This window comes from Lepisma saccharinum, chromosome 11 (genome assembly GCF_977018435.1).
Source record: "Lepisma saccharinum chromosome 11, izLepSacc3.1, whole genome shotgun sequence".
Classification (NCBI taxonomy): domain Eukaryota; kingdom Metazoa; phylum Arthropoda; class Insecta; order Zygentoma; family Lepismatidae; genus Lepisma; species Lepisma saccharinum.
Window position 1 is genome coordinate 7840011 of NC_139239.1, and position 24906 is coordinate 7864916.

A 24906-nucleotide genomic window follows, 5' to 3' on the forward strand; every position below is an offset into this window, starting at 1 on the left:
AGGTTAGGAATGTTGGTTTCATGCCGATAGTAATTTTACGTATTGTTTGCGTGTAGAATGAAATTATGCTGAAAAGTGGTGAAAATGAGCCCAAGTTCCTTTTGTTTTATTACGATTTAATCATGCTAGAAATGCAACTTTTACATGGTTTGATTTCGATTTATGTCTGTTAACACATACTGCAGAGTTTTAGCGATTACTTAAGATTTTGTGAATATAAGCTTTTGTGGTTATGTTAGGAATGTCAGGTTTGGTTGTCTTAGAATTAAAATAAATACCCTGAATGCACTCTACTAAGGTTCCGATTTATTTCTACATTCATTCCCACTAGTTTACGATACTGTCGCTTGTCAACCGGAGAATACCTTGCCCGTGGGAAGCGTGTATGATTGAGTAAGGTCATTTTGAAGGTTTTTTTTTTTCAACATAAATACCTTTTTTTCGAATCCAAATAGTGCTCATTATTTTAAGGAAGGTTCAAATTTCGTGTCACAATGATTGCCAAAATTCTATGATACTTAGTCTTCCTGCTGGGAAAATTTGAAAAAAAAAATCATAAAACGTTCGGAACTGTTACCTTTTAAAAGACAGATTTCGATGTTTTCCGTAATATAAAATTGGTTCCAGCATGTGGAAAACTCAAATAATGGAGATATTTGATTCCAAAGTATGGCCCGCGTATATATTTTTTTTTAGGTGTATGGTTGGTCACCGGCCCCATTCAAGTTCTGAATTTCCGTAATATGTACTATTTTCAATAAATTAAAAAATATAATCATTAAACTTATTGCATATTTTCTAAAGGTACATGACCTAATTTTCTGTCGTTTCTCAATTTTATTGATATAGGCTAATTGAGGTTGTATCAGGTTACATTGTAAAGCTTTGATATATGCCACATTTTTTAATTGATTTTTTACACCACCTTAATTGTAATGACTTAGTGAAAATGGGGAAGTACAATAGTTATTTATTTTTTCATTGAATAGCATTATATTAATTGGTAAATTTTCAGCTAATAACTGTGTATATTCATATTCATAATAATTAACGTGCCTGCATATTTAATTGAAAAACATGAGGTTCAAAAGCAAAAATCATGACGACAAACATGTCTGGAAAAATTTTATTTCTGGTCTGGAAAACCTGGAAAAGTCAGGGAATTTCATAATCAAAAAATCGTAGCTACCCTGAAAATATGAAAAATTGCATCTGCTTAGAATTCCTTCTAGAGCTTTCACGTGAATGTTTGTGTGGTTTGCTTTCACTGTTGTCGAGATATTCTCAATAATTTAATAGAATTATGTAAGGACCTAACTATTGAGAATATATAGACAGTAGTGAAAGCAAACCACATGACGATTCATGTGAATGGTCTACAAGTAACTCTAAAGATATGTAATTTTTCAGAATTCGGAATGCCATAACAGTTGTTCAAAAGGAGAGGAAATTTCAAAAATGGTTTTGCTGGCATTTGTCTAGCCGAGCTTTAAATGCACCAGACAGCCATTATAAATGGCCTCTTGTTGTTCATGCAAGAAATCATACATGCATTTTTATCTACACATTATATATACATACATACATACATCCATACTTACTAAATAACCACTAATTTCAGTAACACACAAAAAAGAGAATATTAAAACAAATTACAACTATCAGACATAAACACAGCTTAGGTAAAAATTTACTATTAAAAAGTAACTGCACAAAAGCTAGGAACATTTTTCTTGGCATAGGGAAATAGAAGTGAACGAAATATTCTCAATTTATTTACTTACCACCCCCTGGAGGCAACAAGGGACAATAAAATAATTCTAAATTATGTTTACAGTTGTATTTTCTGAGTTCGCACACATGTAAACATCAAACAATATTTGAACACAATCAATCACATTTCATTTATTAAATATTTATGATTTTCTCATGTGGTGATTTTACAACTTGGAAGTAATCTGTATCTACATATGTGAAGTGGACACTATTATTTCAAATGCTCCTTACAACTTCTATTTGTGTGTTAGTCTATTGTGGAATTGGTAATGAGAATATGACAGTTTATGATTTAAGAAAATTGCTACTATTTATTTTGTTCAATTTTCTTTGTTTAACTTCACTTTACTGCCATAATTCTTCTTGATATGTGCCTTACTTATTATCGCCACCAATACTGTTAATTCAATATAAATAAAACAACCATAGAAGTTAAAAGTGTGGCATTTCAGCTTTATTTTACTTAATCAAGTTTTTAACAAGATTCAAACTTTTGTTGTTGTTTTATTTATATGGAATTAACATTAATGCTCTTCTACCTTTTTAAACAAAGACAAAAAATGATGTGAAGTTCATTGAAAGCACAAACGCTGATACTACTCTGAACAGATATCGATGTCGATGTGACTGCTCTTATCGATTTATTCCATGCTAATGCCAATACTTAAACAATGTGACAATTTAATTTTATTCAGCAGATTTATAAAGATTAATGTAACTTGAACTGCACAATGTCATTCTAGCCGAATTTTGCTTTAAAATATATGTACTGTATCAGTTCAAGATGAATTGGAAATTTTTGTAATTTCCAGGATATTTACTCTGTGCAAAATATTGGTCAGTACCAGTGATTAACGATTTAACTGCTTTGAAAACAAAGTGTATGAAACTACTTTGTTACTACATGAAACAAGAAATTTATAAAAGTACATTACACAGGTTGTGTGCATAATTATTAGGGGCATGCATATTTCGTTTTTGACGAAAGAACGAAATTTGAAAAAACACATTGTAGTGTTAATTTTTCATGTTTTTGAAAGGTGTGAGGTGCATTTTGTGACCATATTTTGTCACGAAATAATGCGAAATGAACTGTAGAAAGCGAAATTAACTCTTAAACACGAAATTCAGGGTTTATTCACCGAAGCAACACCTTCTGAGGTCTGAATTATGATTAATTCTGCTGTTAATATTGGAGAAGCAAAAATGGACTCCTTTACACAGAAATAAACTTAATACTCTGATAATGTGCTATTAGAAGTGAAATGTTAATTCTGTGGAATAAGTGTAGTTTTTAAATCAAATTTAGGATTATTTTCACAATTTTAAAACCAGTATGTCTTTTTATATACCACTTTTCATCCATTTTTTCACCGCTATAACACCGATATTTTATTTTATTTACCGCTTTTGAACTCGAAATTGACTCCGTTTTTGTAACGAAATTTTGCTTTTTTATTTACCAAAAATACGTGCCTCTAATAATTATACACACCCACCATCAAAGTAGCTGTTGCCTCCCAGAAGAAAATGCAAAATCTGGCCTGGCAGTTAAAAATAATAAATTCGATCCGATACTTTCCAATACCAATATTGTTGCATTGACTGATGCCATGTTGGCTCAGCCCTTGTTTTAGTGACGTAAATTACATGATTTAGGGAAAATAAGTAGTAGTCAGTGAAGTATACGCAGTAAAAAACACAGTAAGTTAAATGGTTAAAAAATGAGATAAGAAATTTCCATCAGAATTGGTGGTTGGATCAAAGAAACATAAATAACTATGAATAGTATACACATGACTTCAACTACCACCAAGAAAAGCTGAAAATACATCAAAAACTAATATTTCCATTGGAATAGAATCAGTACACGTGCATGTTCACATATACAAACAGTTGATGATAATACTTAGCTCTCGCACATGTCTATTCAAATGTCCTGTAAGTCAAATTTATGCTTAGTATTATTTAAATACAATATGTATAATGAACATAAAACAATATAAAGAGTCTTACCATTGTGAATTGCTCAAAATGTTGTTGTAACGTAGCCGCCTGAGCCTGGTTGATGAAGTAGTTTTGGTCGGAAAACGGGCTTGAATTTGGTCCTACGCCAGGGGAGCTTGCCGGTGACAAGTTTTGTGAAACTGGACTTTGTGGTGCGCTGTGACTTGTATCTGCTGGACTGCCACTCCTGTAGCCTAAGGGACTACCCTGGAAGTACAAACAAAATACTGTTTTCTAACAACTTTTATGTGCACCTTGAGGTATCTAATAGTTATAACATGTTTAAAAATTAAAATGAAGATTGATGAAAACAATAAAGCCTATGATAGATAGCAGTTATTGAAAATAGTTTTAAATTACTACATGAAGACCACCATACAAGTGGTAAAAAAAAAGGCTTTTTGATTGATTGATTTGGTTAATTATAGTACTTTACTTTTCTGACACTTTTGGTTAATCGCGAAGATAAGGATGAGTCGTAATACAATGAAACTGATGAAGGGATACTCACAAGTCAGGGGTCGGGGATTCAAACCCAGGGCACTTAGTGTTGTAGTACGCTGTGACTACAACCGAGGTTGACAAAATGGCTTTTTGAAATCTCTCTCTTGTTGAAAAAGTGCAGGCTTTGCAATAAGAATCCTTTCCTGGCCAGTTGATTCCTCATATATCCTCTTAACTTGCTTGCAGTCATTGAAGGATAACCATATGGTCTTGTCTGTTTGGGCTATCGTGCCAAATAGTTCTTATTATATGGCTTTCAATGATTATATGATCTTTTTTTTTTTAATCCCTCCCCTACACCACTCTCATATTTCCTGCCTACACAAAACATTCATTTCAACTTTGTAGATTTCAAACAGTCTGCAGAGGAACGTTGCGGGACAACATACATTGGAAACAAAATGAAAAGAACGGCATGGTGGACAGATGAGCTGAAAGAAGAAGTCACGCACAAGAAAATACTGTGGAAAAAGTACCTATCAGTTAATGATTTAGAAAGCTTTGAAGAGTATAGGAGGCAAAGGGATATAGTTAAAAAGAAAGTGTTAGAGGCTAAAAAGAACTCGTGGAGAAAATTTGGGGAAAGTATGGAAGAGAACAGCTGAGAAAATCAAAAACTATTCTACAAAGTTTTAAAGACCATGAGAAAAGATAAAGAAAGCCCATTAAAATACATACAAGTAAAAGATGGTACACTAAGAACAAAACCAGAAGAAATCATGCAAAGATGGAAGGAATACTTCGAAGAATTGCTGAAGGATGAAACACAAACTAACAGGACGGAGGTTCAAACAGGAAACGAAAGAACAGAAGATACAGAAATGGAGGATGAAGAAGAGGAAATAAACGATATCAAAGTAGAAGAATTAAAAGCAGCATTAAAGAAAATGAAGTTAGGTAAGGCTAGTGGACATGATGGTTTAACACCAGAAATGCTTAAATACATGGGAAATGCTGGAGAACAACTGTTTTTGAACCTACCGAATGTTATATGGAAAAAGAAAACTGTACCGAAGGAATGGGAGGTATCAGTAATAATCCCAATCTTCAAGAAAGGGGATAATAGATAATGCAGAAATCATCGGGGAATCTCATTGCTCAGTGTGCCAGGGAAGATATATTCAAGAATCCTGGAGAAAAGACTCAGAAAATATGTCGAAGAGCAATTAGAAGAAAGTCAAGCAGGCTTTAGACCAGCAAGAAGTGTACAAGACCATATTTTCACCCTCAAACAAATAACAGACAAGACAATAGAATATAATAAAAAGGCACATGTATGTTTTGTAGATCTACAAAAGGCTTTTGACAGAGTTCCTTGGAATGAGATATGGAAATCTTTAGAGAAGAAAGGAGTGGATAAAAACCTAATAAAAGCAATCCAAAGTTGGTACAAAGGATGCAGATACTACGTGAGGACGAGAAACCACCAGTCAGAGGAATTTGAAATAACAACAGGAGTTAAACAGGGAGATATACTATCACCATATCTATTTATAATCTTCTTAGATGAAGTAATAAAGGAATGCCATATAAAAATGAAACAATTTCATGTAGGATACTGGAATATGAAAACAAACTAACAGAGCTTATATACGCTGATGATATTATACTAATAGCTAATACACAGGCTAGTTTACAATATAACCTAAATATTCTTAATGAAGAATTAAAGAAAAATAATATGGAAATAAATAAAGAGAAAACTAAAACAATGATAATTAGCAGAGAAAAGACAAACCATAAGATATAAAACTGAATAACAAACCTTTAGAACAAGTGACAAATTTCAAGTATCTTGGAGTAATTATAAACAGTCAAGTACAAGAAGAGGAAGAAATAAGAGATAGAATCATGAAGACAGGAAAGCTATATCAAATGATAAACCGAGGATTTATAGGCAAAAAAAGAAATATCTACCCAAACAAAATTCACTGTATATAAAACAATTTATATACCAACACTTACATATAGCAGTGAAAATTGGACAATGACTGGAAAACACCTGCAAAGTGTACAAACAATGGAAATGAGGTACCTTCGAAGAATAAGTGGGAAAACCAGGAAAGATCGGATAAGGAATCAAACCATTCGGCAATCTTTAAATGCTCAGCCACTACAAGAAGCAGTTGAACGTAATCAACTCAGATGGTTCGGCCATTTGAGCAGAATGAGTGAGACAAGACTGCCAAAGCAGATATGGGAAGCACGTCCACAAGGAACAAGACCAAAAGGAAGACCAAGAAAGACATGGAATATGAGTGTCAAAGAGATTTTGGAGAAACGAATCATAAGATGGAAAGAGGCACAGGAAAAGGCGATGGACAGAAACGTCTGAAGAGCTCTCTGTAACCCCTCGACACCAGCAGGTAGAAGAGGACGCGACTAAGTAAGTAAGTAAGATTTCAAACAACACGCAACCCAATATTAGGGTTCAATCATTTGGATTAATTAAACAATTAAACATTTCAGATTTTTACACAAAGCTTCCCTAGGATCAATGTATTATTTATCAGTGTTTGGTGCATACATCATCTAATTAACAACAATATTATTAAAAAAAAACTCTTACTCCCTGCATTACAGGGAAATATTGTAACTGATATTATAAAAATGGCTTCCATGCAAATTAGTATATTTGAAACCAATGTTCACAATTATGAAGAACAAATACTTTCAGCAATTAATAGTAACAAGTGCTTGAAGAAGTTGTTAGGTGCGGGGATATTTGGTTAAGCGTTGGGGATAGCTGCTCCTAGATTTAACGTGGTGACAATGAGAAAGTTGAGGGTGAACCCTTCCCTCTTCATTCCTTCTTGCTTCGAGCACTGATAGTAACATATGAGGGAGAGTCAAATGAAAATCTTAATTTATTTTTTTGTTTTTTATCTAGTAAATTTCTGCATGTAAAGTTGCACTAGTTTGCTGCATTTTGGCATAGACCCATTGCTGATCCGCATAAATATGCTTCCAAAAGTTAAGCACGCGATGGTAAAATCAACAAAAATGGAAAAGTAAAGCTTCGAATAACACAAAATTACACATGAAGGTAGAAAATGTGTTTATGCATTAAAGAAAACAAGAATTGTGTACAAAGATGAAAAAGATATTTACTTTTCGTAAGTTACTATTTGATGACGTCACATTTGGCACTTGCCCCCTCTTCCCCTGCTATTTTGGGAAGGGGAGGCAAACTTTAGCCTTATTTTTACAGAATGGTCCTTTCTCAACCAAATGAAAGTTCCTCGGTGCATCACATTATAGAATATGTGAAAAAACTCCCCATTTTTATGATTCTTTTCATTGAAAGTTGGGGGCTGCAGCCCACCCAATCCCTCTTATTGACTATGGCGTTTTGATTTCTGCGCGGTTGCATGCCCTGATGTTTTAGATGAAAAACAAAAGTTACCCGAAGTAGATTGGTCAAATAGTCTACGAGTTATAACATTTTTTTGTCAAATAAGTGTACGAATTTAAAATTCGCGCCGAAGGCCTCGGCGAAACCAGGGTTACTTTCTGACAACCCCCTCGGCAGAGTAAAGGTTAAGAGCACAGATTAACCACTTAGGTACAGATGATTCACTCTCTAATTACAAAAAGGAAGCTACACATAAAAGCTGACATCTACATCCGCAGCAATTTTCAGCCACTCAAATTCAAATATGCTTTCGAAAATTTGCATTGCGTGCTTAACTTTTGGAAGGCAGTGTATATTTTCAAGTCTGAGTTAGTGCCTGTATACTTCAAGAAGAAGAATATTTGAAATCTATGTGCTCTCACTTTATGAGCCACTGCGAAGGTCTTTCCACCCATCCACGTGCGAACGCAGGCTAATGTCAAACTTCCTCCTAGATTTGTAAACTTTCTGGTGTGTATGCATGCATAGAGACATTGAATTTTAATTTGCCGTAGAATGTCTATAAGTTTTAGGCTTCCAGAGGTCAAGAAACCACTGCTTTTCGCTGGTGGATGTGCATGAAGGAGATGCCATCTTCAAAATGACAAAAATGGTGTTGCAGCGTTGAGGTCATTTTGTAAACAGCCAATACCTCACGTAAAGTCTATCCTGTAATTTTTGTCGGACTTCTAAGGTTTCATTTGAGTCTCCCTTGTATTTATGCTTTTTAAAAACTATTGCGATGATTCCTTCATAGATTCTATGGCTGGCTCTATATGGTCACAGAAAATTACATCAAACTTCTACAAGAAGCTTTAGGTTTAAAATAATATAAAAATGGTTTTTGCTTATTTTGCTGAGTTGATCATATTATTCCACCTCAGTACATAATAATATTATTTTAGTTACATAAAAATTGACAGGGGAACCAATGCTCGCTCTGCGAGTAACATCTCATGTTGTTTGATGAGTTATCACATTTTCTCTCATGCTGTCATTGACAATCATTCACAATCTTCTATCCTTTTACCAAATCCAAGATTAATACATGCCATGTACTCTCAACACACTTACAAACATGCATATATACTAAGGAAATAAGTTTTCCAATATAGTACATACTACACACTGTGGTGGCAATTTTATGGATTCAACAATCTAGAAAATATTATTTAACACTTTTAAATTTTCAATACATTTAATAACCACTATCTAATGAATAACCAACAAAACAAAAATAATATCCTCCTTTTTTGTTTTCTCCGAAGAGGATGCTCTCTTGCAAGATTCAATATTGAATTTTATGTGCTTGTTAACTGCTACCGGCATGTTCCTTTATATTTATAAACGTGAGTGCAGTAACATGAACAGTTGCTGCCGGCCTCCGTGGCAGAGTGGTTAGCAGATCGCACTATGATGTCAGGGGTCCTGGGTTTCAATCCTGGTATGGGTGATTGTGAGTGTCCATTCATCAATTTCATCACTCATCTCCATCTTCGCAAATTAGCCAAAAGTGGAAGAAGTAAAATAAAGCAAATCAATCACTTAGAATCAAATATTTGTACTAGGGATGGGCCGATATGAAATTTTGGCCAATACCGATACAGTACCGATATAAAATTTACCGATATTATATCGATCCGATATAAAATTAGAAATGGTCCTTGAAGACCCTGAAATTTTCATTGATCTCCGTAATAAATGTGTGTTTCGAGCTGATTGCAATGCAAAAGAAGTTGAATATTTAGACATTTACTTTTTCAGAAAGAAGGGCATGGAGATTATCCATAAAAATTACAACAAAATGGCAGAATTTTGCACTAAATTATAAGATATTTATCGATATATCGGATCGGTAAAACAATCGGTAATTTTACCGATAAACCGATACACCGATATGCCTATATTGGCCGATACCGATAGAGTACCAATTAATCGGTCCCATCCCTAATTTGTACTTTCAAAACAAGTATGGGGGCTATTACAACTTGTTTTATCACTATGTGACACACATTATCATACAATTGGTTCACATAAAGTTTGTTACCAAATACAGTAGAACCCAGATTTTACATTTTCCTGGATTATGCATTCAAGACAGCTAAATGTTATAAAATTTTCCCCAATTTTACATTTTTCTGCATTTTAAGTTGTTTCACCTTGGTCCTATTAAAAACGTAAAATCGAGGTTCCACTGTAATTGGTCAAAATCCCACAATCATTGACTAAAACCTGATGGCAGATTTTCAAAGCTAGTGTCTACTTATGTCCTGCATCCAAAATATGTATGCATCTATATTTTTTGGTTTGTGAATGGTTAGTGTGTAAAGATGTACAATAAATCCATAATTAGTTGTTGTGCGAATTTCAATTCAAAAAGTATTCTAAAATACAAAAACTTTTTGAAAAATTGGAATCCAAAGTATTTTAGAATACTTTTTGAAAACATGTACAATAAGTGGAAATTGAAGCGTTTTTTATTTTATTATTGGGGATGATTGATTTAGTAGTTTTATGTTGCTTTTCTGCCACCTTAGGCTAATCATGATGATGAGGATGAGTGATGAAATTGATGAAGAGACATTCACACCCAGGCCTTGCGATTCAAACCTGTAACCCTCTGCCACGGAGATTGAGTTGTTGCATATTTTTGTTGTTAGAAACAATATGTAAAATATACAACCTACAATAACATAAATAAACTGCATATGGTGAAAAACCTTTAATGCTGTTTTATTTTACATAAAAGTTTGCATAACATACCACTTATAGGTCCTGAGTTATTAATTTTTGAAAATGTCATTTCATGTTTTTATTTCAGAATACTCTTGCAAAAAGATGTTACTCACACACCAAGAAGTTAATATACTAACATCACTACAGGCATATGATGTTATTATTATTAAATACTTGAAACAAACAGAATTGCAACTAACCTGCACTGTTAAGCCAGGTGAATTCTGAGGGCTAGGTCTACTGAGAGGCTGCGGACTTCGATATGTGTTCAAAGAATTCAAGTGTTGCTGAAACGGACACATATCAACAAAAAGCATTCAGCACACAGAGCAAGTGAACTGCAGCATACAATAACAAAACTGAATAAAATTCTAACCATGGTAACATGGAGAAGGTAGATATCAAACACCTCTATGAAATAGAGAATGATAGGTTGCATTCGATAGGCTGAGTTGTCTCAGAGCTGCTCAATTTGTTTGATCACCAACTTCATTGAATGCTTAACCCAGTGAGAGTATTTCTTCTCCTAAGCAAATGAATTGGACTTGAACTTTTGCAAGGACTTTTACAATTCGTGGATTTCTACGGTGAATAGTATACTATTAGTTTAAAAGTACAAGGTGGATCATTATCAGATTACAGTGTATGTATTGACTTTTACTGTTAATAAAAAAGTATAACGTGTACAATTTTCCTGCAGTAGATCTAGCAGAAAGATGTCTAGTGAGTAGAACTTACAAATAACAAATAGAGGTTAGAGTCCAAAGAAATTTTGAAAACAACACTGACACTTTGCACTCAGTAGATGGTTTGAAATCCATAGTGTTCGCTATCACTGCATGTAATGTTACTGTTGATCTTTTATGTGAATGCATTGTCCGCATCATTAATATTGGAAAGATACTGAACATATTCTCTACAGCACATACTCAGTCAATTGCAGAGTCTTCAGTACAGAGCATGCCATTCAAAAAATGATACATTGAGCAGCTTTGGATCTGCTCAGCATGTCAAATGCAGCCAATGTTAAGGAATTTATGCAAAAAAAAAACAAAAAAAAAAAAAAAGGAAAGAAAAAAATATGCAGTTTGATTATTTCATTTGACCATGTTACCATACACCCGTCCTAAAACGAAAACAAAATAAAAGGTTATGAGTGACCACTACAAGTTCATGTATTTTGAATGCATGCAAGTTACAGTAATGCATAATCTGGATACACAAAATAACACCAAGAGCTTCTATTTACACTCTGTAAGAAAACAGCTGCACTACTCAGAAACACGACATCAAATTGTATAGAAACCAACAGTAACCTTAGTTAGTAATAATACCAGGTGCGTAAAAAAAATGTATACACACTTTGAACTGTCATAGAAAATTTATTTTCCAACCTACAAGGTTAAATTTCTGGGAAAAGAAAGGCTACAGTCCAATTTGAAAAATAAGTGTGCTTTCTGGTCAAACTGAATGTTCCAACTGGTGGTTAAAGTAAATGTTGGCCTTCAGCTTCGATACATTTCTGAGTATGAGTCACGACTGATACCGTAGTTCGCACCAAAGTGTCCAATGGGATTTCTGCACACACCGTTTGAATCACATTCAAAAGTGTGTCCAGGTTACGTGGTTTATGACGGTACACCTCATCTTTTACTGTGCCCCATAAGGTCTGGAGAGCGTGGAGGAAACTCGATTGGTCCCCTGCATCCTATCCACTGGCCTGGTACATTTTGATCCAGGTATGCTCGCACATCCATATGATAGTGTGGGGCACCATCTTGTTGGTAATAAAACCTGTCATTATTGTACATTGCACGAATGGCAGGGAAAATGGAATCAGCAAGCATTGTTAGGTACTTTTCTCCAGTTACAGTACCTTCACAACGGAAAGGATCAATGACTCCCCTAGGAGACAAACCACACCACACATTTAAACCAGGCAAATTCACAGCCTTTTCAACAGTAATGTGGGGATTATCTTCAGCCCAGTACACACAATTATGCCTATTGACAGTTCCATTAAGTTTGAATTGTGCTTCATCCGACCAAACAATGCTACCCATAAATCCCGGTTCACGTGTAACCATCTCCTGAACCCATTCACAAAATTGTACCCTGCGATCTGGGTCGTCGTCACTTAGCTGTTGCACCAGCTTTGAAATGTACAAACGCAACTTGCCTTTCTTCAGAATGCTTAGCACACTACTAGCACTTACACCACTCTCACGTGACCCTTGCACAGAAATGTATCGAATCTGAAGGCCAACATTTTGAACATTTACTTTAACCACCATTTGGAACATTCAGTCTGACCAGAAACTACACTTATTTTTCAAATTGGACTGCAGCCTTTCTTTTCCCAGAAATTTAACTTTGTAGGTTGGAAAATAAATTTTCTATGACAGTTCAAAGTGTGTATACATTTTTTTGACGCACCTGGTATTTAATATTTTTTTAAAAAAATATTTTTTGTCATTGGTGCTGCAGGTTATTCTTTGTGCAAGTTGATATCTTTTATGTGTGGGTGGCTCTAGCATCATTATGTAAATGCAAATGGCCGTCAGTAAAGAGTGTAAGTACAAGTATAAATTTACTGCGTTATTGATAGCTGTTTCGTTTCAAGTGCCTTCTAGAGATTTCTGCCGCAATTGATTGTAATGTGAACTATTTATAGTACTATGGTGTAGTCAGGACATGGATAAAATAAAGGACACATCACCATGTAAGCAAGGGATATACTGGGGTTCTGGCAGGGGTTGAATTGATATAAAGGTATCCAAAAGTAAGACATTATAATGTGAGAACCACTTGCTATACATTCTCAATACTCAATATGGAGTTTCTCCAACATTTGTTTTGTTGCACTTTCTAGGTTACAGCTGCAGGAGCATCACCAGTAGCAATGCATGCAAAGGAACGTCATAAGAATGACTACTGCCTCAGTCAAGATGTGGATCCTACAGGGAAAGGTTGAGTGTGTGCTTTTGCTAGCAGAATTGGAGTTTGCATGGAGTTTCATTAAAAACAGTGTACCAGAGAAAAGTTTCACATTTGGCCAACATGGGAAAGAATATTGATGAAGCACTTTGTTGCAATAACCAGGGGTAGAAAAATAAAGGGTGCCTGATCACCATGGAGCCTGAAAATTTTCACCTGGCACCTGAATTTTCAAATCCAATTGCAAAAACATTTCTTAAAAATAATTCATGTTCACTTATGGAAATTTTTAATTAAAAGTACATTATATGTTTTTTTACAAGTTTATGTGTTTTCTGTATCATGTGTATCATTAAATCAGAATAATAAACTTGCAATTATAAATTTTTGCACTGTTGCTAGCTGAATTCATTGCATAGTTATTCATGCTGTTATAAGTTGAGTCTTCCTTAAGAAGGCCAGTCTGGCCCAAGAATTAATTACTTTCAATACAATCTGGTAAAAATTAATATATTTATTTTTAGTTTTGTCTAGACCTGGTAATAATGCCTCACATGCTTGAAAACATTGACAAGAGCTCAGCATATCAATCTGACATTGGTCGAATTTCATTAACCTTCATAATAACTTCTTGAGTTAACTTGTACAATAATAATAAAATTTTCAATAAACCTTATAGCTGCTGAGAAATGTGTGTGTATTTTTGGATAATTCTGGCCAGCCACCTGTACTTCATATTGATGTCAATACTAATACATTCCCGCTGCTACTGATGCTCAAAAATTGTAACAATTAAAAGATGTGTTCAGAATATATTCCATTTCAATCTACCATACACAACAGGAATATAAAATAGCTATCATTTAATTGTGAAATCAACTTTTTCCACATAATGTTAAGGCAAAAAGTTACAAAATTATGCAATTTTTGCAGACTCTACGAGACTTCAGGAAGTATCAGCTTGTATTAATGATTCAATTTAAACTGATATTTACTGAAACCAACACTGACAATATATCGGCATTGGTATTGGTTTAGCCTATTTTTTTCTCAACGGCAGATCATTGAACATGTGGGTATATAAGCTATAATTGCCAGAATTACTAGGAAGCACATAATTCACAAAACATCTTTGAGGAGGAGGCACAGATTCCATGTTGCAAAGCTTCTTTGTGCAATTATTTTGTTACAGAGTGTATGTTACACTAATGTGCAGGTCTGCATGAATCTTAATACTAAACTACAGTGAGTGTCACGACAATGCATGCTTTCCTGCTTTTTTCACTAAGAGATCCCTTGGAGCATTATTACAATTAAGCAACTAAAGTAATTCATGTTTATATTACTAACGAAAACAAACCATGAACACTTTTTTTTAGTACACACACATGGTCTGCAATAGACTCTAAACATCAACATTCCTGACATGAAACAAATAAAATAAATGCGTAATTTGCATTTTCTTGGGCAACATTCATCGTAACACTGAAGGAAGGAACTTACAGCTGGAATTTGAGAGTTTGAGATCAGAGGGGGACTGCACTGAGGCTGCGGAGATTGCTGTTGATGTTGATGTACTTGAGGCTGCGGTGGAGAATGCTGTTGCTGATGCTGCTGGTGTTGAGGATGGGGTTGCGCTTTTTGTTGCGTCTGCTGTAATGGTGTCTGCTGGGCCTGCTGCTGTTGCTGTTGCTGTTGCTGTTGTGACTGATACAGATACTGACTTTGAGGAAATGCTTCTAAAGGTAGGTTACCACTGTTATCCAACGTCACCCCCTAAAAGAACACACAAAAAATGAAACAATCAATTTGGTTCTAATGGCATAATGAACTGATCCATACTCACTTGACTATATCATACATACACTTGTTTTAGGGAATGAAAAATGCAGTAGCAAATTATTATTCAGGAATAAAGTACTTACTTATTTTCAAATCGGATGTAACAAAGTAATGTATATTCATTAGGGATGGATCGATATGAAATTTTGTCCGATACTGTTCTGATACAACATTCCAAATAATTCACTGACTTTCCTAATAAATGTATGTTACCAAATGAATCAAGCTTTTGAAATGCAAAAGAAGTACAGGATGGAATTTATGTGTTTTTATCCATAAAAATTACAACAAAATGGCACAATATTGCATTAAATTGTAATATAGTTGTAGCAGATATATGGGTTCAGTAAAATTAACAGTAATTTTACCGATAAACCGATATGCCTAAATCAGCTGATATGGATAGAGTACCTATTAGGGATGGGACAAGATTAATTGATAACTCTATCGGTATTGGCCGATATAGGTATACCGGTGTATCAGTAAAATTACCGATATCTTACCAATTCAATATATCTATACACATCTTATAATTTAGTGCAAAATTCTGCCATTTTGTTATAATCTTTATCGATAATCTCCATGCCCTACTTTTTAAAAAGTAAATGCTTAAATATGAAACTACGTTTGCACTACAGTCACCTTGAAACACACATTTAATAAAAAGATCAATGATCCAATCCAGGTTCTTCAAGGAACATTTGGAATTTTATATTGGAATATCGGTTATTGGTATCAGTAAATTTTATATTGGTACTTGTCGGTATCGGCCCATCCCTAGTACCTATTAATTTGACCCATCCCTGATATTGGTGTTGTGATGTGTCCAATTATTATTAGGTACCCTACAGGTTGCCATGTTTAGTTCACATGAGATGTCAGAGGTAAAACAGAAAAAAAAGCAAGAGTGCCAGGGAGAATTATTTTTGCAGTGACTTAGGTTTCATCATGCCAAGAGTTATCAACTGAAAATTATATGTATAATCTCATGCAGCATCACTTACATGCAGCTGTTGGGTCTTGGCTGGTTGTGAGCATACTAGAGTGCTGCAGGCAGAGCATTTTGCTCAAGCACTAAATAGTTCGCAAGGACGTTAAAATGTAGATTAGTTTATCTTACCAAAGCACAGTGATATATGAAAATGAAATAGATGACCGTGGGCTGAAACTAGCAAGGCGGATGTTTTACATTTATGTATGTGTCTACGATTATTGTCACATTTAAATTATAACTGATTGTATATGCTCGAGTGTAGTACGTTAGAGGGTGGGAGACGCAAACGAGTACAAGTGTGCTGCATTGTTCTTTGATTGTATGTACGTTGAGTCGCCAAACCATGGTTGGAGATGTCTCCTCAAGAATACAGTTGCTCAACAGGTGCATGTAAGCTGCACTAGAGGAGATTTAACATACAATTTTAAGATGATTACTCGAAGTGTCAACCTTGACTAACTCTGACATGGTGGATCCTGGGCCACTGCAAAATACCCTGGCACCAGGTATTCAAATTGCGTTCTGCCACCAAAGACGATCTGCCTGTCCAGACTACTAGACTAGGTGGAGCCTTGGCAACCACTAAATAAACCTCCCAGGCACTGTGATTTCTTTTTCATTTTGCACTATGACTGCTCATAATGACACCTTCTTCCCAAACACATCCTGTGTTCAGAAACTACCAACATGCGACCATGTAGTAGAACCAGTCTCTGAAATATTGGTCCATGTATAACAAACCAAGCACAGTGGTTAAAAGTCAAACAATTCATCATGAAACAACCACCATTTGAGGGGTTCAAAGCAAAAGTGGCGTAACTCCACTTTTTGTGGAAATTGAGTAACATGTACAACTTAGAAATGTCAAGTGTCAACATTTTAGTGCTAGAAGTAAGTACATCTAAGTTTCAAGTTCTTGCTCATAGAGGCAACACTACATTTGTGCTCCAACATCTAAACATAGTACTAAGTTATTTAAGTGTGTCCTTTCCTCAAAACTGTCTCAAATAGAGTTATGTCACTTGTGCTCTGAACCAGTTATTTATCAGCTACACAGAACAACATATTTTAGCAAAAAACAACTGAATGAAATCTATAAAAATAATCAAACACATTACAGTAGAACCTCGATTATATGACTTTCAGGGGGCTGAGACAACAGAAATTACAAGGTATGAAAATGTAAAAATCAAGTATAGACACACCGAAGGTAAAAACATTTAACGTATGAGAACTGAGGTACATAAAATCAGGATTCCACTGTACATACATGTATTCTGTACTTACGCATATCTGTGATTTCCATGTGACAGTAGAGAAGCGAAAACTGTTTCAAGATTCTACACTAAATAATATGGTGAAAATATGTTTACACTACTGCATTGTGCTGTTAAATGTAAATAAAAAATAATAACTTACTTTCATCAGTAACATAGCTGATCAAGTCAAAGTGGCTACCTATTGTTGCAACTTGAGCTGTTAAGTTCTTCCACAAGTAACTTCTCAGTTTTCATTTCTACAATATCATCTCTATAATACATTTCAAAATGATTTAGGGATAATACTCTGCACTGACACAACATAATTTTCTGAAATTCCAGTAATGGCATTGTTTTTCCCTTATCCAGAATAAATAATTGAATCAATGGCAGGAAAAGAGTGAAATGAGGGGTATTCAAAAAATAAGTTACACTTAATTATTGTAGGTGCACAATTTCTTATGTTTATATGCAGCATACTACAATTGAACACACACACACACTATTTATCCAAGTAGTCACCTAGCTGTAGTAAACATTTGTCGAAATGCATGACTAACCATTGAATTCCTTAATAATAGAAATCTAGCCCCTGACCATGAAGCCACCGTAGAACTGCTGTTTTAATCTGCTCATTATTGGCAAATCATTTTCCACTCTGAAGTTCTTTCAGCATGACACAAGATCGGGACTGTACAGCAGATGATGCCATACTTCCCATAAGAAACTGTGGAGCAAGTATTGTCTTGTCATGAATGAGGACAACACCTCAGCTTAACTTTACACACCTATTCTTTTACAGGGTTTTGCGCAGACCTTAATATTCGGCAATAGTTCAAGTATTGAAATTTTTAAATCAATAAATAAAAGGGAAGGGAATTCTTTCAGGATTTTAATTTTCACCTAAAGTGACTAATTGGTTAACAGGTACTGTGCGTTCATTTCGAGCTTCAGCCGAGAGATCGGGAGAAGCGTGGCGGGCGGCGCTGATGGAGATGCCGACATTTGTGGCCTGTAATGCCCGCTTATTTTTATGGACATATGCAGACATTTATATAAATATTGCAAAACGAGCACTAACCTGTGTTATAAGATTACGGTTTTAATTTTAGTAGCTTAGTGGCTGTATGTGACGATGATTTTGATATGCCCACCTGTTGTGAAACACGGCGTAGAGGTTTGTTTGGAGAACGTTCTAATGCTGCACCAATTTCATCGAGTTTTGCTTCGGTCAGAATCCGTCGTTTTTGCTTAGGTATTTTAAAATTTAACGATCCAGTTTCTCGTAATTTAAGGACAAGATGTCTAACCGTATCTCTATGTGGAGGTGAAACGCCTGGGAATTTCTGTACAAATTGCCTACACACGTCTCGAAACGAGTCTGTTTTTACGTAATTGTCATACATAAGAATTCTTTGTTCTAATGTGAACCTTGCGGCTGGCATTCCAATCAACTCACTGACACAACACACATACACACTGCAATAACACAAACAAGTAACGGCAAGTAACCAAGAATATCACTCTTGCGCACAGTACGAAATTAACATGCTCTTGGTTTACATCTGCTTGCCACTATATTGACAGCTCTGTCTTCATCTAGTTGCGAAGGAACAAAAAACTCGAGCTCGGAGATTTCGGATTGCAAGGAAGCTCACAAAAACCATTGACTTTTAACGGTTTCGTCTGCAGCGTAATCTTGATACAGTGTTGCACATTCGAAACCTCCAAATGATCTCCATCGACACAAAACTCTTTCAAGGATATAAACTTAAGCAGGACGTTACTGATCAAAACTATGATTAAAATGTTTTATTATCTGTGGCTCTTAACATCGTTTCTAAAGCGTATTTATTTGTGTATATAAGGGCAGAACTTGGATGAATTACAGAAGAACTTTTGCGTGTTATAACACAGGTTAGTGCTCGTTTTGCAATATTTATATAAATGTCTGCTTATGTCCATAAAAATAAGTGGGCATTACAGGCCGCAAATGTTGGCATCTCCGTCAGCGCTGCCCGCCACGCTTCTCCCGATCTCTCGGCTGAAGATCAAAATGAATGCATGGTAGCTGTAATCTGAGTAAATTATTTTGCTGGCCATTCTTATTGTTTTCTAATAAACTAAATATGTGTAATAAAGAAGGTTACAAATGAAATACTCTCATCAATGATATCACAAAACATAAACGATGTCACAGTCATTTGCGTTCAGTTGTTCAGCTTGCCAGTGTCTTATGTACTTGATGGTTTATGGTACGTATAGTATTCCAGTAAATGTGCTTCAAGTCGGAGCCTGTCAAAATGTCCTCGTTATTGCCCGAACGTTTTAAATTAGAAAATGTGAAACTGAAGTAACTATTATGGAGCCTACCTTAAGGTAACAGCCACTTCACACCTCTGACAGGCATACAGTTCAAAGTGGAGTCTGAACCACTACGTGTCCCCACCGAAGTTGGATTTTCAAGCTTATTCATTGAGACTGGCATTATACATGCACAAGCATCCCTAAATCACTTTGATGGTGATGTAAAAGAAAACTAACCTTGCATGTATGTAGATACCTGGAGTTGACCAGAGATGGCACTGAAAGATGATTCTGAAACAAATTTGAAAGAACGAAACGAATGCATAAAAAAAACTAACTACCAAAAAAATAAACAAAAAGTAAAATAAAATAAAGTGCAAAAACAAAGAAATGCATGCAAAGTACAACACACAAAAAATAAGGAATACACAAACATTTCATGTCCATACCTGCAGTGAATTCTTCTTTGGAAGGAAGAATTCCCACTATAGTACAAATAAAAGACACACTGGACATAAAACATATTATAATCAAGTTTCTCATTGTAATTCGAGGTTTAATATAAATTTTAAATTTAAAAATTATCACATGATGTTCCTGAATATTATTATTTATGTTATTACATCAGGAATGATGGCTCTAAGAATTCAATGTAAGATTAATCTAAGAAATTAACCCTACACACTAAAAATGTAAGGTCAGAGAACAACAGAATGAATTAACTTAATTTTGTGTTTTTTTCTTATTATGACCATGGTTGTCTAGCATAACGATTAGAATGAATGCTGATTACATGATGCACATGCTGACTTTAGTCTGTAACCTTCAGTACTCGGAAACCAAGTGGAGTGAATTTAAGTTAAACATTTCTTCTGGTTAGAGAATTATTTCACACGAGGAGAATTATTTCACACATACATCATTAGAACATAATACTGCATATCATGTAAATTAAATATGTGTGTACTGCGTATCATGTAAATGAAATATGTGTATGGAGAATTGGAAATGCATTACTGCTCATGTAATGAAGCATATACATACACTGTCTAGTAATACATACAAAGTAATTTGATTTCTATTTATGCACATGTATACATTAACACCTGATGAAAATGCACAGATTACCTTATGACAATTACATACATTTTATTCTTACTTATAAAACTACAAAGCAAATTCTGTTCCCTGTATGTATGTAGAATGATTTCTCTTGTAGTTTATGGATGTTACAAGCCCACAAGCTGTCACAACAAAAATAGTGTTTATATGCTTGTAACTGCTGTAAAGTACAAAAGTAATAAATTTTGTTTCTCAAGTGGTGACTGTATTGTCCGTCTTAATTACATAACTCTGGGTTCGATACCCAGTGGAGGCACATAGTGGTGGTTCGGATCCCACTTTAAGCTGTAAGTCCAGTCCCAATTAGCATTACTGTGCATAAAATGGACTTAAAAACACCAATTCAATGAATTACATAACTAATCTCATATTTCTTTCTAATGAGATATTTATGTCTACTATAAAATATGTATGATGATGATTAAATGAAATTGATGAAAGGACATTCACTAAGAACACCCTTCTCCAGCCCAGGATGCAGACCCATGAACTTTGGTGGCAAGATGGAAAGTTGACCATTTCATGCATTTGGCCATTGAGCCAGCAAGGAGAAATTATGAGTTAAGCATGTTGTTTTATAAGTAGAACAGGTTCTGCCTGAACATTCTTACACTAGTTGTAACAAGACAGTGGGTCTCCCCAATAGTGTAGTGGCTAACTTTATCATGTTGCAAACAATGGGATGCAGATTTGCTTCACACCGGAATACAAAGGTTCCCACTCTACACTTCAGATGCTTTTCCCTTCTTTTCCAGATTAAATAAATGTAACAGCTGACCACATGGGTGTTCAATGACCTCTATCACTGACAATGATGTACAACATTTATTGATTTTAAAGACATAATTTGTATATATTATCACATGATATCCGATGCCTCAATTTGAAGTATTGATTCACATGTGCGAAAATGCCTATGAAGAAAAACATAGCCTTATTAAAAGTCCGAACACAGGCTGCAAAGGGCTATTGATGTTTTAAGGATATCTAATCCATGCAAGACTATGTCAATTTGAATTAGCCAACTTGAGTTAACATAAGTGAAAAAAATAAAGATGAAGAATGCTATTTTAGCACTAGAGTATTTTCAGTTTATTATAAATGTGGTGTTTTTAAAAGTATGCCACTAGTTTTGTTACTAGCCACGTTAGTATTTCTAAAAAAAATACTCATCATGGTATAAAAATATATAAAATCTTTCTTTGCTAAAATAAAAACACAAAAATTCACAATAAATTTCATTGATTCGTGCAACTGCTATGCATTCTATTCAAGACATGCAAATCTACATACTAATGTTAACAGTACTTACTGGTGCTTGGGAGAGAGAGGGAACTTGTGTTGTACCGCCAATAACTAGTGCAGGATGATGCCTCCGTCTAGCTATGGGCGAATGACCTGGGCTATGGCCCTGACTATTTTGTGACCCCTGAACTCCTACAAAGGAAAACCTGTGCACGTGTCGGGAAGACAAACTTGTAGGCGACAAGGTAGAAGGACTTGTGGTTTGTGGACTCTGAAAATAATAACAAAAGTTTTATTTTTCTTGAGTGGCAATTAGTCATTAGTATAATTATCAACTCAATTACATCAATTCAACAGGCTTGTGTGATGTGATCTTGGCTGGTTCTCGCTTGCTGAGCAAGTGAAGTGGTTGACTTTAAATATCTCTTCCAAAGTTCGCAGCTTCCAAGTCCCAGGCTGAGCATGGGTGTCATTTGTATTTTTTGTTATTCAACGTTGTTTTTCTGCCACTTTTGGTAAATTATGTTGACGAGGATGAGGGATGATTACATGAAAATTGATGAAGGAACTCTAACAAAGAACAGTCATGCCTAGGGCTCGGAAGTTGACAACCCAAAAATAAATTTAAAAAAATGTCCTACAAAATTACCTTAAAATCGTTAAAACAATTACCTCAAAATTTCAAAGAAATAATTTTCACTTAAAATTAAAGCTGCATTTTTTTCATAAATCACAAGTGAGTAGTTGAATAATTTGATAAAATCTGTTGTTTGGTGGTTTAAACTACCGAAGCAAAGGGAAAAGCAATTAAGTGCTAAAACTTAAGTGCTATTGTAGTTTTCTATACCTTTACTTCAATGTTACATACAATACACTGCAAGGTTTGTCTGTTTAAGTCATTCACCTCCTTTCAGAGTGACCTTTTAATCTGTAAATACAGTTTTGTTTCGTGTGGATCAGACTATATCCTTTCTTACTGCTGTGACTAATATTATTTAAAATCACATATTAAAAGCGATAAGGGAACCTGAAAGTAAGCTTTACCCAGAGTATTTTAAGTTTAATACAAGAAAAGTAAATTTACCACAATTAATGGTATCCATTACTCAAGATCTCAGATAAATAATATTCTGCTTTTGAATTGTCCATATTTATGATTAATGGCATACTTGCTAAAAATACATGTTAGGTCATTTAAATATGTAAGTTATGGTAGCAAGTATATTAACATTCACGAAACAACAGGTAAGAAGGAAAATAAACCTCAAAAATGGAGAAACATGCAAAAAATATGGTAAAAATACTGAAAAATGACCTAAAAGCTAAAAAAGGCTGAAAAAAGCAAAATAAAAACATTGTTTTCTGGTTCACACTACAGTGAAACGGACTACTATCAGGTTTAGCATTGCCACCAAGGCCCATCATTTGTCATCAACTTCCTAGTTGATCAGAGACGGCTCTACAAGGGGGCAGAAGCCCCCCGCCCCCCCCCCCCCCCAAAAAAAAAAACTGGTCTCAGCCCCTCCAAATGCAAAAGTTAACCACAGTGCTCAGCAGGGGAGTTACTTGTGATTATAACATGTAATGCAGTCATCCTGAGAGACAGTTTTACCCTGGAAAATTAGTGGCGGTTTGGTGATTGAGTTGTGAAACAGATATCTGTATCAGCTCAACCTTAATTACATTTACCACACTAATCTAATCTACTAGATTTCATTGTCACCATCACTAAACAGATAGATGTAGAGCAGTGCAAAATGATGTGTGCTTCTTAGAGCTGAAGTGATACTGATGTATATGCATTTTACTTTGCTTTTCATCTCTTGTAACAATTCTTTCCAGAAATCCATCACCTTTGACCTGCAAACAACGCAAAAGTTCCTCACAGGCATCGACGTGACAGTCTCTCAATTCAGCAGTCAACTGACGTGGCACCCATCTCACCAACACTTTATTGAATCGCAGCACATCATGAACAATATTGTGTGCTGAACCAACACTAATATCCAAAATGGCAGCTATTTCCTTCGTCTCACTACGCGGTGTGCCAGGCTCCGTCACGGGGCATTCTCCACTGAAGTTACGCTTTCAAACACTGAAGTTACGCTTTCAAACTATCTACACCACTTGTATACTTGCTGCAGGGACACACACAAATCACCGTACTGCACTTTCATCCTGCGATGAATTTCAACTGGTTTAACACCTTCACTACTCAAAAAATGCATCACAGATTGCTGCTCTAGCACGAGGCATGTCGACAATGGGGTGGCCATCTTTGCACTAACATTGCTTCCTTCTTCAGTGTTGCAGCATCATGTTGTCACCTGTTAGTCATTCTTTCAACCACAAGGATAACTCCTGCCAACTTAAAAATCCATCGTACAACTTTTCAGCATTTTATTGCACTTTTAAGGTTTTCATTTGAATCACCCTTGTACAGGGTGGGCACAAAGTCACTTTCCCCAAAACAAGTAAGGAAGGAAAAGAAATAAGCGAGGTATCAGCGGTTCTTTGTACTAGGACTGGCACTACTGTGTCTCTAGAACTGATAACCATGTTTTCGTACATGTTTTGTTTACTGTTTGTTGAAGACAGTTGTTTACTGAGTGAAATTGTTATCTTGCATTGCAGGTCTTGAGATAAATCGCAAATTAACAAAGGAACAATGTGTTTTCGTGCTACGAGCTTGGTGGAAACACAACAAAAGAACAAATGTGGTGACAGCAGAATTCAGGAGAAGATTTCCAGGTTTGGAACCATCACGTCAAGCCATGAGAAAG

The 24906-nt window shown here is 35.2% G+C and overlaps 1 protein-coding gene across 5 annotated transcripts in view; it reads right to left on the reverse strand.

The window, feature by feature from the left end:
- Crtc (CREB-regulated transcription coactivator) overlaps positions 1 to 24906 on the reverse strand; it is a 73172-nt gene that overhangs the window by 18237 nt on the left and 30029 nt on the right. For 3 of the 5 annotated variants that reach the window (XM_083130667.1, XM_083130666.1, XM_083130663.1), the window contains 5 exons: positions 22191 to 22394; positions 19994 to 20047; positions 14858 to 15130; positions 10618 to 10704; positions 3793 to 3990 (listed from right to left, as the gene is read on the reverse strand). In XM_083130667.1, the coding sequence (XP_082986793.1) occupies positions 3793 to 3990; positions 10618 to 10704; positions 14858 to 15130; positions 19994 to 20047; positions 22191 to 22394 (816 nt within the window). The remainder of the gene's footprint in view (positions 1 to 3792; positions 3991 to 10617; positions 10705 to 14857; positions 15131 to 19993; positions 20048 to 22190; positions 22395 to 24906) is intronic. The other 2 variants (XM_083130665.1, XM_083130664.1) reach the window with 2 other exon arrangements.